The sequence below is a fragment of the Pavona decussata genome, unplaced genomic scaffold (genome assembly GCF_977016875.1).
Source record: "Pavona decussata unplaced genomic scaffold, jaPavDecu1.1 SCAFFOLD_276, whole genome shotgun sequence".
Lineage (NCBI taxonomy): Eukaryota > Metazoa > Cnidaria > Anthozoa > Scleractinia > Agariciidae > Pavona > Pavona decussata.
Window position 1 is genome coordinate 82,501 of NW_028145678.1, and position 14,352 is coordinate 96,852.

Here is a 14,352-nt window from a genome sequence, read left to right on the forward strand (position 1 = left end):
GATGGAGGCCTAAGGATGATTGATCTTATTTCTTTCAACAAAGCTCTAAAAACAACATGGATCAAGAAATACCTGGATACTATCAATAACGCAAAATGGAAAATATTTTTTGATCTGGCTCTAAAACATTATGGTAATGAAATTGTTTTTGCTGGCAATCTCAATGTTAAAGACACCACAACGTCTATTAAAGCTACAGATGCATTTCTCAAAGAAATTTTGGAGGTCTGGGCGGAGATCAACTTTGAACAACAAATAAAATCCCAGGTGCAGTTTCAAGAACAAAACCTATGGCACAACTCCCTAATTAGAATAGCAAACAAACCAATATGTGCAAAAGGAATTTTAAAAGTGAAACATTTGCAAAAACCAGAAAGCAGCAACTTTCTCTCTTTGAATGAATTTCAATTAAAATACAGCTTTAGTGTTTCTCCTCTTAAATTCTTCGGGATAATATCGGCTGTAAAGACCCTCCGTAAAGAAGTGGATTATCATGATAATAGTAAGGAGTACAAACCTTTTTGCAATAAGCTTTTAGCGACTAAAAAAGTAAGCTCACTTGTATACAAAATAACAAGAATCAAAGGCGAAGTGCCAAAAAACAGCCAAATGAAATGGCTTCTAGATTGTAACTACTCAATAAATGAAAATCTCGACTGGAGCTCAGCATACCTTTTGACATCACGATGCACCAGGAGTACCAAACTGATCGAATTCCAGTTTAAATTTTTACACAGACGTCTAGCAACCAATGACTTTCTATATAAAATTGAGCTTAAGGCAAATAATAATTGCACTTTCTGTCAAGAAGGCTCAGAGTCATTAATGCATCTCTTCTGGACATGCCACGAAACATCTAACTTTTGGAAAAGAGTATCAGAATGACTGCATAGTATAAACCTAACTCCCGAACCCTCCACCCTATTAAACATTACAGCATTTGGTCTGAAGCTGGATACGTCAAAATTTGCACTTCAAATTAATTATTGCCTTCTTCTAGCTCGACGTCATATCTAGCTAGCCAAATCTAAAGAAACGTCCCCTAACTTTGACCATTATCTACGCTTTCTGAAATCAAGACTCGAGTTGGAAACAAAAAGCGGCGATATGGAGAAATGGGAACCCCTTGCAGAATATATATCTACTGATTGATAGCATCACTTCTTCTGACTTCTTCTGAAGCAATTGCAGCTATCTTTCAATATCTTCAAACTCTGCCAACCATCCCGTACATACGCTGTCAGCAATGAGCTTCTCACAGCAATCTGCTCTTTATCTTCGCTCTCACATAGTAATGCTTTCCGTAATCAACCTAATGAATTTTTTTTTGTCTTTTAAAACTCTTCATCTTGCACAATTTTTTGAGTAAGGTCTGTGTAAGTGACACGTGTTGTTATCTGTTTCGTTTTCTTCCCTTTTGTACCATCTTATTGTTTTTTCTTTTCATTGTAATTTGTTGTAAACACTATTAGTGTCAACATTGTAAGTAAAGTATTGTAAGCATAGTCAACCAAGTAGTATCTGGCATTGTAATATTATATTTTGTGTTCTGTAAGGCAATAAAATTATTTTAAAAAACAGTTAAACAAATTTAAATGACTGCGAAAGAGTTACAAAAACGAGAAGTTATATTTTTAAATGACGTTCTCGTTACCGTTGCCATCAATCGTTTCTTAAACTCCCTATTGGCTCTGCGGCTCGTTTAACTCATTACAGTGGAACCCCGATTTTACGATCGTCGATCTAATGATATCATATTCCCGATTTAACGATCAACATTCTGTGTCCCGGCAAAAGTTATTTATAAATCGGGAGTTCGTTTACAATGACATCCCGATTTAACGATATGATTTTTCTGTCCCCTTGCCATATCGTAAAATCAAAACTAACTGGCACCGATGGTCTAACAAGGTTATCGCCATTAGGGAGAGCAGTCGTCCTGTTTTCCTACACGCGAGAGGAAGGTAGAAATACCTCATGCAACTGGAGGCCAACTAAAATTATACTCTTATCTGTACATCATAATTCTTCAGTGTCTTACCTCCAATAAATATCGTAAGGAAGGGAATGCAGCTTTCAAAACGAAGCATTCTGTGCGAGTCTTACGTCAGCGGTACGTCTCATGATGAAAGCATGTTTATGTTGTGAAATCCAAAGCCAAGCGCCTGACTCGACTGTGTACATGCAGCTATTACGAAACAAGCTTCCAGACAGCGACACAGATCAGACAAAATTATTGGCCATGTTTTATGTCACCAAACAAAAGGATTCGCTAAATGGAAAATCTCGGTAAAGCGTGGACTGGATTTCGACAATGGAATGTACCGCACAAGTGATATGGGCGAGATTTCTGTATAGACTTGTGTACGCTGATTTTCGGTCGATTTCACATACCTGTTGTGAAACTAATTTTTTAAGCAGCGCGTCTTGTCTAAAGTAATTCTGCGGCCTCTGTGTGCCAAGACGATGTCGAGGTTCACAGGTCAAAAGATTCTGAAGACCTTTTGAATTCATGATTTTTGCTAAGTTCATCTGATTTTGAATCACCTTTAGCAGTGCATCCTATTTATAAATAATTAATTTTTTCCATGCAGGAACCGTTATTATCACGAAGAACGGTAGTCTCTGTCTAAGGGATAATGTATATCTTTTCAACTCTTGATCTTGGCCCGATACAAGCCAGTCGTCAGCCGATTCTTCTCCACCCCTGGTCCAAAATTACCATCACGCGATTAAAAATCAAGTTTTTGCGCGACAACCCTAGATGTTGAGACCTTAATTTCAAACACTTTTCACCTGGGAAAAATAAAACCCGAGATAGCTTACCTCGGGTGATTTCCCGTGATTTTTTCCGGGGTAAAGTGATTGTTTACCTCGCGCTGGGAGCTACTGGTGGAATACAACAACAACAGTATTCCAACCATCTCTATTAAATTAAGTCAATCTAGGCTTTCAACTGAGACCATGACAAAACAACAGAAACAACAAGAGATTTCAATCACGAGGCTCTAATCAATGAGTTGAAGTTACTAGACGTTCACCCTGTACTGGTCAATTGGATTTCCGACTGTCTAACAGAACACAGGCTGTTAAGATCGGATCTACGATCTCGGAATGGAAAGCACCCAACGAGGAATCCCATAGGGCACGAAGTTGTTTACCATTATAACGAATAACCTACTTCGATCCTGGCACATACGTACAAGTTTGTGGATGATATTACGCCACTAGAGATCATTCCAAGGAATCAGGGGCACTCAACTGATCGTTTCGGTAAATTACCTGTTCGGAAGGCCCTTAATCCCCTACAATTTTCTGAAGGGAATTTTCACTCCGAACTTTCGTGATATGGGAAATTTAAGGCCTAGCGTTTTCGGATTGATAAAAATGTCGTTTCGGGTGCCGGAAAAAGGTCAGCTAAGATTTTCGGAAAGGAAATAAGACTATAAGATTTTCGGGAAATGGACAAAGATGCCCTAGTAATTTCGAAAAGACTCAAGTTCCCCTAGAATGACCGAACAGATAAAAATATTATAGCGCGGCCTAAAATGAACCTACAGAGTCTTAAAGGCACTCCAGACAACCTAAAATAGCTTTTCAAATGATCTGCATGAGAGAAAACTGTCGTTGGGTGTCCCTGAGGAATGGTACTTCGCTACTTAGTTGTGCCGCCAATGACATTTACAGTTTTTCTAACGATCATGGAATGAGATTAACTGACCCAATCAAATGCAAAGAAATGACAATAAACTTTATGCATAACCATAATTTGATAACTAATCCTATTGTCATCGGTAACAACGCTATTGAGGGCGTTCCTAATTATAAACTACTAGGTGTAATTCTTAGTTCAAACCTTAAGTAAAATTCCCATATTGAAAACATTACTAAGAAAGCAAACAAGAGATTTTTCTCGCTAAGGATTCTTAAACGGCGTAGTGATGCCTCGCCGCTGGCTTCTAGCCTACAATACCACCAGCTATGCAGGCTGTGAGTACATCAGCAAATGAGGAAACCAGCTTGAATCCCGAGAGAAAAAGCGCGCGAAATTTGTCGGTCACGGGAACCTGAAGTCAAACTTGTAACGTGTAAACGTATAACTTAGCAACGAGATAGGTAAAAAAGACTTTCACTCGAGAGAGGTACGCACGGGGATCCGGATGGAAAATCCAGACCGATGGAGCGCACGCGCGTCATTAGCCAATCAGGTTCAAAGTCTTAGGATTCCTGAACATTGAGATGCTTCGGACCTTCGGAAATAAATTTTTTCCGTTCGCCCCCTTTTGGACCCCCGAGGGGCTTTTTTTTTATTATTATTATTATTATTTTTTTTTTTTTTTTTTTTTTTTTTTTTTTTTTTCTTTTTTCGTTTGTGTGATACTGAGTTTTGTTTTCGCTGGATATATAGTTTGCGGCAAATCTAGCTTCTGATATGTACAAGTAGTTTAACTGAAAGTCATTGATTCCATACACTGTGGTAAAGAGTAATTTAAGGCAAACGAAATTGCCGAGGATTCTTGATTCCTCTAGCTCAAGAGTATCGTTTCCGCAATACAATTATCCCGTACAGTATAAATTCATATACATAAACAAGTAAAAACTAACGATATAAAGTCCCGACGTTTCGGCGACCTTTTGAGGCCATTATCAAAGAAAGAATGAAAGCGAGTTCAAAAGGAGTTCAAGTCGTGGAAGTTTACACAAAGGAAGCTGAGCTAGACAAAGACTTTAGCACGGATTGAATCTGTTTGTACATTCAAACGCGGTCTTAATTGCTTGATATACAGCATTTCGTTAATTAAACAGTCAAGTTTAGTCCTGCATTTTTTCAACGCTTTGAAGCAACTGAGGAGGTCATCAGGGACAGCGTCCACGTGGTCTTTATCGTAGTGTTTAAGAAATTTACCAGATCCATTCTTAAATAGATCAAGAAATAATATAGCCTGCAATGTGGCCGTCTGCGAATGCGGCTGGAGGATGATGATGATGATGATGATGATGATGACGATGATGATGACCTTAAAGGGGAAGTATCATGAGGTTTTTGACCTGTTTCGGTTAAAAATGGTGAAATAAGACCTTCACTTTGCTACAAAATAGTTCTAGAACAACGAGAGTGGAGAAATGAACCCAATTCTTGACAGGAACAACTCGTACTCTGTTTTAGCGCATTTTTGAAACAAAAATGCGAAAACTTGAAAAACATTAGCCTAATATTTTTCAAGTTTTAATCCATTGCGACCTACTCTTTTTCTGGCCAGGGGCACTAATCGACAGTTTTATAACACTGGGGTGATAATTATAAACAAAACTAGACAATTATTTTTTGTTTCTGTCTGTTGTCAGACAAACATTTTTAGGTTTTGAAATGGCATAAAATTTTCGTGACACTTCCCCTTTAACCTTGTGGCGATGATGGCGGTGAATATGCATGATTCGGCAAGTATTGTCTTGAGATTTAATTCAATTTTCGGGTTCGCCTCTGAAGTAAAGGAGGGCCATAAAAGACAACGGACTTTCAAGTCTTTCCGATCACAGTTGCATAAGACTATGCTATGCCCATGACGCTCCTGACTATCCTGATGCGGCCTTAATTAGTTGTCCATGGGAATATGACTTTCAAAACTTGCTCCACTTAGTATAAAGACGCGACAAGCGGCATCGATGATATTTGATCTATCTAGCTATTAACCTATCAGCTTCCTTTACTTCACATTTCGGGCCTGTAACGTATTACTCATTTTATTCTTGTAGCCCCCGAAGAACTTAAGTTTACATATCCAACTTCCTTTCACATTATTAACTGCCCGGTAAGGATCAGTCATGCCGTCTATAATGCAATTTGACTTTCAACCGACATGTGCAAATGTTCTCGCCAAACTCAAGTCATGATCGCTTTGGCTCCTTACATTTGTTGGTTGCGCCCCGTATAAACTGGCATCCTTTTCTGACCCCGAGGGTGACCGGCGCTTATTGCAACGTGGCTTCTTATGCTTATGCTTCTTCTTTTAATTTAGGTTACAGCCCACCCCTCCGTCATCCCCCCGGGGTGTACTCCCCTATATGGGCTATACGGGGACGTGCCGCTGGATAGGGTATGGTTAGTTTGGCCCCTCTGCCCTGAACAGGGTATACAATTTCAAGCGAGTCTGTCCTGGACCCGTTCTAGAAGGGTATGGTTGCAAGACTGTCGTCGAGTATTTGGCGATCCGAAATCAGAGACGTTACTCTGCATTTATTTTAGTGAACAATGCTTCACGTCAATTGAGTTTTAATGCGAAATTTTGCGATTTTTCGCCATCACTTCTAGGAAGTGTATTTTTTTATCTGTTGTGATTGGTATTCGCGTTTCAATGCGTGAAACATCACGTCCGGTAAGTGACAGCGGGCCTAAATGTTATCTACTATTGCCAATAAACACTTGTGTAACACAGGAGCTAGATGTTGTCTTTTGTCCTAAATGGGGTCTTAAAATGGAGGGCATTGTCCTACAGAGGGTAGGTATTTAAGGTTATTTTCGTCCTAAACAGGGTCAAGGTTTCAAACCTCCAGCGGCACCCCTATACCCAAGTGCCCCCCCCCCCCCCCCTCGGATGTCATTCCTTCCTCCAGTCCCAGAAAAAGTTCTCCACATGTTGCTATTGTCACATAATAACTAAGGTTTCAGAATTTAATAAAGTTGAAGTCAAAGTTTGAAGTTGAACAAGCCCCTTAAAAAACAATACAATCTGCAATTCCACAGCGACAAACCAATGAGTGGTGCCGGATCACTTGTAGACCTGGATCAGCAAATTATTTCAAATACAAAATATTGACGGCAGACTGATCCCAACGGCGGAGGTGACGAGCTTGAGAGAATAAACAACAAAGGCTAGAATAACTGAAATACATTTGCAGGATGTTTAAAAAAAATTTACAAATGTATTTCAGTTATTCTAGCCTTTGTTGTTTGTTCTATCAAGCTCGTCACCTCCGCCGTTGGGATCAGTCTGCCGTCAATATTTTGTTCCTTAAAAAACATCCCAATAAATAGGAGAAATATCGGGAAGAGCCGGAAGATTGTCTGTGCCAGAATAACACAGGCCAGTGATCGTAGCACACTTTAAATTTTACCATTACTTTTAGTTGTTATTAAAAAAATTATGTACAGAAAAGTTTATGATAGCGTTATTGTCTTATTATCAAAAACAAGGCTTTATCAATTGGCAGGTCACGTGTCACGCTCTCTGTCCTGGGCTGTGGATGAGTTCTGACAGCTCTCCAACTCACGCGTAAGTTACAATCCATCCCAGGCAGGCTGCGGGTGCCGGCGATACCGTACAGTCGGACGTGGTGGGGTGTGCTTCATGCTGTCTACGGTTTCACTAGCGTTTCTTTCCACTTCAACTCGGACTGGATAGGTTTGCACCGTAGTCAGGAGCTTAGGGTCATAAGCTGCTGCCGTAGTCCAATAACAAAAGCTTGCCTGTGTTGTTTGGTCCCAGGTCCCTACCCGTTACAAACACCTAATCGGGCAAGCCGATCGACTATCGAAAAACACCGTCCGTCCGGATCTCCAGCTACAAATGGTAAAATAAACTGCGTTAGACGTGAGGGGTAATCTGGTCGTTTGCAAATCACTTGTTGCATCAGTTCCTGCGGAGGTATATGTTTAGAGGCTGAAATATTTTTTATTATGATGACGATTTTGGCGGCGGGTAAGTACTAACTGTAGTCTGACAGTATCGGGTCGATGGGAGCTTTCGAGTTTTGTTCACAGCTTCCACGACGAAAGCTTTTAACATTGTTGGTTCTGTTTTTCATCTTTGTATTCATTAGGTACATTTGAAGTAAAGTTTTGATTGATCTTGTTCCTTTCATGTGACATTCTTGGGAAAGAATAAATGTTAAAAAACTACTGTTAACCGTTAGTTGTTGCAATACATGCACAATCGACAATCTTGCCCGCTAAAGGAAGATTAGAGGCGATCGACAGCTTAATATAATATAGATTGCTGCTGTGCTGGTTTGTTATGTTGCCAGTTCCTGTTTAGTTCGAATAACTGATACTAAATCCTTTCAATTCCCTCACAAGAAAGTAATATTCCAAATTCCAAAGTAGCGTGACCGGGAATATTAATGAAACAGACAACCGCGAATGAATGTTAAATCAGAGATGCAGCTTGTTGGGTTCGTAAATGCTTGTCTGTGTCTTGTGTCCACCGTTTAAGGAATTTTTGAAAGTCCTTATATGAAGAAGAATCGAATTTTTTGTTTTGTTCGTTTGTTTCGTGATTGAGAAGCTTGAAATATTTGAGGATCGAAGATTCCATTTTGTTTGTTATATCCTGTTCTGTAATTTGCATATAGGAACATTTGACAGCTGGTGGTGCGTGACTAAGCCGGCCTTCAGTCGTACCTTTCATTTAATGCGCCTTTCATTTTTGTTCTTCAGTGCTCTTGTTGTCTGCTGCTACTGGGGTTGCCTTAGGAGGTATGTACCGCTTTTTTAATATTTGCGTTGTTATAGTTAAGACCCGACCCGCTTAAACTAAATATTCAGTTTTGAAAAGCTGTTTTATCCCCACGCGAGAGCAAAAGGTTCTTGTCCATCCCAGGGTCCCATAAGGAAGAAAATGCCTGTGGTTTGCTTTATTGATATCATTTATCATGAGGTTTATTTGTTTCGGGCAGTAATGTCGGTCAGATACCCCTTTCAATTTGTCACACTATCTATTGTCCTCTCTCTGAGTCAAACGAAAGAGAGCTCCACGCACCACAGGGACACCCAACGACAGTTTTCTCTCAAATCCTTTGAAACGCTATTTTAGGCTATCTGGAGTGCTTTTAAAGCTCTGTAGGTTCATTTTAGGCTGCGCTATAATATTTTTATCTGTTCGGTCATTCTAGGGGAACTTGAGTCTTTTCGAAATTTCTAGGGCATATTGTCCATTTCCCGAAAACGTTATCGAATCTTAGGTCTTATTTCCTTTCCGAAAATCTTAGCTGACCTTTCTTCGGTACCTTAAACCACATTTTTATCAATCCGAAAACACAAGGCCTTAAATTTCCCATATCACGAACGTTCGAGGTGAAAATTTCCCTAAGAAAATTGTAGGGAATAAAGGGCCTAACCCTTCCGAACAGATAATTTAACGAAACGATCTGTTGAGTGCCCCTGGCACCAGCGAGAGGTTGCAAAACAACTTCCTCTTTTATCCGCCGTTGGCCAGGACAAATGAAACAGCATCTAGAAAACTTGTTAGCTAGATCTTTACTGTAATATTAGCTTTAATATAAGTCATTTTGTACCCTATGTTTCCAGGTTGTGTTGCTTCACCTGCACTTCTTACAGGATCAAAAGGCCAGCTAGCCAGTCCAGATCAAGCTCAAGGTGAACTTGGCAAGTGTGCATGGAAAATTAGTGTTCCTCAGAATCTACGGATAATATTTTATTTTGACTCATACAATATCGCCAGTTCCACTGCGAGCTACCCTGACAATTATTGCACGGACGAAGATACCCGCATAGAGCTCAAAGATGGCCCAACGGACCCGCCCTGGAAAACCTACTGCCAGAGCAGAAGGCCAGAACCGATCGCCACTAACAAGAGTTCGCTGTTTGTCAAATTTATTTTATCAAAAGGCGATTCAAAAAGTTGGTTTACTGCTTTTTACTCTACCTTACCATTTGAACACAGTAAGTATGATTGTGTATTCAATAAGCGAAGTCCAGTAATGCAATCATTATGCATTTCTAATCATGCTAATTATGCATTTCTCCCCCCGGATTTTTTTTTTTCAATCCAGCAAGGTTGAAATGTATAATTAGCGAGTGGTTTTGGAAAATGAAATCCGATCTTTGCGCAGTCTACTCAGGAAAATAATTTTGCTATTAAGTAATGAAATTCGAGAGGTAACAAATCATTCTTGTTACCTGCGCGATACTGATTTAATACAGTCAATCTGCATCACGTGTGACCGGTTTTCTTTTATTATTATTATTATTATTATTATTATTATTATTATTATTATTATTATTATTATTATTATTATTATTATTATTATTATTATTATTAGTATTAGTATTATTATTATTTTAATTATTTATTATTTTGAACGGAGTTTTAAAATTGTCACTTCAGTTTGAACATAGCTAGCGAGATTTTAGAGTTCCCGTAGAAATTTCCCTAGTTTATTAACGGTATAAGGCAATTAATTTTTTTTTACATTACAGCATTAAGTATTTCAAAAAAATCAATTGTTTCCCAAGTATTCTGACATTTTTTTTTTTTTCAATTAATGCGTCTTTTTCGGAAAGATTTCCAGAGAAATCTTTAAGATTCCATTCAAACGCCAGACATTAGAGAGAGGAATTCGAATGTTCATTTCATTCTCAGAAATACCGGTCATGCGTGCCGTAGACTGACTGTAGGTCTTATTTTTACGTAGAAGTAACAATTTCAATTTTCGCTACGATGCGAAAAATAACGATTCATTGAAACCGACGTTCGAGTAGTATCGCAACCTTTGCACGAATGATTATATTGGTTGGCTGATCATGGGAACCGTGCGAAGACTCAAGCAGGAGGGCAACAATATACTGTACGGTCTGGATAACTGCTAACAAATGTTTATGCTACGGGTGAAAAGTTTTATTGATGACCAAATGTTACTCTAACAATCCGAAAACCGTAAACACCTTTGTTATTTGAAGGAAAAAAATAAGGGAAAAAAGTCACCAAGTGGCTCCGTATGGTCCGCGCTTACATATCCTATGGTTTAAGTTCTCAGTCGATGGCCAGCTGGCCTCAAAAATTGACGTATCAAAGTATAGTCAAAGTCTTCACGGGTTTGAATCGCAGAGTACCGAACTGATAAAACTGATAATGTTTTCTAATTGTAGCTATGTAATATAAGCCAACGATGTTTAATTTGCCTAGGGAGAATTCTTAAAATTGAGAATTCCACCTAAGGGTTAAGTTTCTGCCATAACGTTACGTAGCTTACCAGAGCATGGTAGGAAATTGGTTACACACAGTTCAACAGGACAAGTGCTAGCATTCCCAAGCAACCCCTGCTCCTTTGTGGCCAGGGGCAAGTTCTGGTACCATGACACCTTGCAAACCTGGCACTTCAATTTCTGGCAATGAAAGCTTACTGAGAAGATCTATGCTTGCCGGTTGCTTGGAGCGTTTTAGTCACAGTGGACAGTATTTTACCGACATTTGTAACAAAATTTGGCGTCCTAGCAAGAAAAGTCAGTGAGAGGAACGAGATGCGCTGCTTGAGGATCGCCACCAAGGACCCTCTTTACAAGCTGTTTACAGGTCTTTCAGGCGCGCGCGCGGGGAGGAGTGGGTGGGGTTTCGGGTATGTTCTTGCTGATAGCCCTGTGTTCTTTTGTTGCAGCAATCGACTTACGAAAGACCTCAAGTGCAGAAATTACCAGTCCAAACTTTCCTGGTAAATACCCAAGAAATTCTTACTTCAAGTGGTCAGTGATTGCCCCTTCGGGGTTTCGCATCAAAATCGATTTTGCGAAGTTTGATATTTCAGATCATTCTTCCAAGTGCCAGAACGACGCGCTGATAGTGCGAGATGGGCTTTCGACTGAGAGTGAATTGTTAGACAGACTGTGCGGTCGGCAATATTCCGGACTACCACGAGCAGTGTACACCTCTGGAAACAGCGCCACGTTAGAGTTTGTGTCGGCTGTTGAAAATCGTTACGAAGACAGCATAGGTTTCAAGGCTACTGTTTCCAAAGGTAGGGAATAAAGGATACATTAAGATATGTCTTGGAATGAAATGTGATAATTATTATCGATGCTTCCTTCTTCTGGTAACAATTCCTTCTTGGGACAATGTTTCAGCTTAGGGCTTTAATATTCCTGCGAAGTATTTTATTTTTCTTAAATCCCATGTGATAGCTTTGCATCTTGTAGCTAAGTTTTTGCCATAGTAATCTCAGTATCAGTCATTTCGAGGTGGGGGTGGGGGGAGGGAGGGTGGGGGCGAAAGAGAGAAAGAGGAAGGACAGGTTCATGGCACAACTAAGGAAAAATTGAAGAAATGGGTACATCAAAGATTCACGTGAAATCCTCATAATCCTCATTATAAAATATCACTCTATTTCAAAACTTCGGTTCTATTTTGACAAACCTTTGTTTGTAGGTTGCGGTACGTCGCTTAAGTAAGCATGGAGGTTGGTGGTTCGAAATTATAAAACCCACTCCACTCAGGTTCCTCTTCTTAGGGGAGGGGGTGTCAACCTTGTGCTGTAGTAACATCCTACGGGGGGTGGGGGGGGGTAAAGAGAAACTTTACCTTTACCTTATACCAACCCCGATTATTTCTTTGTATTTTTTTTTTTTTTTTTTTTGTAGATGTCAAACTCTACCTGATTGTTCTTCCCTGTGCATTTGGAATCGCGCTCGTGAGCGTTTTTGTTGGCGCCATTGTGTTCATGTTTCGGCGTAGATCTTCCTCGAGTGTTTCTCATCCAAGAATGCAGATGTCGCTACTGAATGATGATGATCACTTCAGCACCACTCACATGTCTGACGCAGAACCACCAAACGAAGCTAACTTGCCTGTTTATCGTCCTACTACTCAACAGATTAAGAAAACATAATCGCTTACCTGGAGATCGATCCAGAAACAGCCATTTTTATTACAGTTTTGTTATACTCCAGAAAATTGTAGTCTGAGCAGTCGAGAGTGGCCTGGACCGGACCAAAGGCCCAAGATGACATAAAATAGCAAGTTGTTGCCATCGATCGTTGGCTTACCTGTCGATACCGTTAAAAAGTTTTATATATGCTAAGATGATAAGCATACCATTCGGGAGCACCCACCAAGAAAATATACCAAGAGTGTATCGAGTGTTACCAAGATGGGCTAATACAGTTTGATCTGTTCGGAAATCTTCAGATGAATTTTAAAGTCGCGAAAAATCCTAGAGAACAGAATTCCATACCCGTTATTTCCTCATCTTATTTCTTATTCTTAACTTTATTTCTTTTCTCCCTTCTAAACGAAGAGGAATTAGTTTAGACATGTCACGAATTGAAAGTCTAAGGTGAAATCTCAATTTTCCTTTGGAACAGATATTCACCGTAACTAATCGTTGTGTGCAACAGTAATCTCATTGACTTCGGTTTGACCGTTCGATAGTGCCTCATATAACGTTGTTCCTAATTTTGGCGAATCTGGATGATGACTATAATATTCCCCCTTAAATGTTTCAGGTTTCATCCCGTCGCTTTCTATGCAGGGAACACGTGTACAATTAATTAGTTGTCAGGTTATCAATGTTGTAACAGGCATAAAATAGTAAGTAAAAACTAGCGATATAATGTTCCGACGTTTCAGCGACGTCATGACTCCATTCTCAAGGAATGAATAATACAAGCGAGTTCAACGGGGTAAGATCTTAGATTTGCATTAATGGGGTAATTTAAATAAATACTTTGGCGCGGATCGAATCTGTTTCTACATTCAAGCGTGGTCTTAATTGTTTGATGTACAGCATTTCGTTAATTAAACAATCAAATTTGTTCCTGCATTTTTTCAGTACTTTGAAACAACTAAAGAGGTCTTCAGGGACTGCGCTCGCGTGATCGTTATCATAATGTTCCCGCACAGAGGATGAAGTGCTGTTGTGGCCAACAACGCGCGCACGAGATGACCACGAGTATAACCAACATAGCTACCTGTATCGCACAGGTTACATTGAAAACGGTAAACTACACATTGTTGGTTAACTAGCTGTGGTTTGGACTCAAATTCTTGGAGGTCTTAGCCAATTTTGCGACTGACAAATACGGGTTGGATTGTGGTTTGGAGCTTAAGACTAAGGGAGACTAAGGTCTTTCAACTGAGTCTTAACAATGTCAGCGGAAACTTGATCCTTAAAAGGAATAATCACTCGGGTCAGGAGCCCATGACCACGTCATTTTCCATTACCGGCGAGGCCTGCGGTGTCTGCTGGTCAGCAACTCTCGAGTTGATAAAGGTGTTAATGGTGGAGTTGATGAGGTGTAGAGGGTACTTTAGGCGTGAAAACACAGACTTCAAGCGTTCACACTCGTCCGAAAAAGAAATCCATGACGAGGATAACCGGTGGGCACGATCCAGCATAGTTGTTAAAAGTGAAACGTCGGAACATTATATCGCTAGTTTTTAATTGCCTGTGTATTTCTAAAGCATTATTAATTATAAAATAGTAGCCTCAAATAACTGGAAATTTGGTCAAAGATTACATAAACATATGTACTAATAAGTCGAGGTTGTTTTCAGTGTTTTCTGAAACGATGTATTGGATTTGGAGGATAATAAAAAAAGACGATGTACAATAGATATTATGATT

General features: G+C 39.7%; 2 protein-coding genes and 1 pseudogene across 2 annotated transcripts in view; 1 reads left to right on the plus strand and 2 right to left on the minus strand.

The window, feature by feature from the left end:
• The window catches only part of LOC146455389 (uncharacterized), a 13,876-nt gene extending 11,696 nt beyond the window's left edge, over positions 1–2,180 (minus strand). The window contains exon 1 of the mRNA XM_085094349.1: positions 2,042–2,180. Within this exon, the coding sequence (XP_084950475.1) occupies positions 2,042–2,090 (49 nt within the window). The 5' untranslated portion in view covers positions 2,091–2,180. The remainder of the gene's footprint in view (positions 1–2,041) is intronic.
• Positions 2,181–7,490: 5,310 nt separating this feature from the next.
• On the plus strand, positions 7,491–14,342 carry LOC146455390 (tolloid-like protein 2). The gene is made up of 5 exons (XM_085094376.1): positions 7,491–7,697; positions 8,435–8,473; positions 9,305–9,679; positions 11,392–11,748; positions 12,368–14,342. The coding sequence occupies exons 1-5, from the start codon at positions 7,676–7,678 to the stop codon at positions 12,613–12,615; spliced, it is 1,041 nt and encodes a 346-aa protein (XP_084950502.1). The 5' UTR covers positions 7,491–7,675; the 3' UTR covers positions 12,616–14,342.
• LOC146455391 (uncharacterized) lies at positions 13,441–14,123 on the minus strand (annotated as a pseudogene).
• Positions 14,343–14,352: the final 10 nt, after the last annotated feature.

Excerpts from the sequence above, each read along its gene's own strand:
- LOC146455390 (XM_085094376.1), top strand. The coding sequence starts at position 7,676 with ATGATGACGATTTTGGCGGCGG. Across the intron at positions 7,698-8,434 it reads GATGACGATTTTGGCGGCGG|TGCTCTTGTTGTCTGCTGCT; the intron begins GTAAGTACTAAC and ends TTTGTTCTTCAG. Across the intron at positions 11,749-12,367 it reads CAAGGCTACTGTTTCCAAAG|ATGTCAAACTCTACCTGATT; the intron begins GTAGGGAATAAA and ends TTTTTTTTGTAG.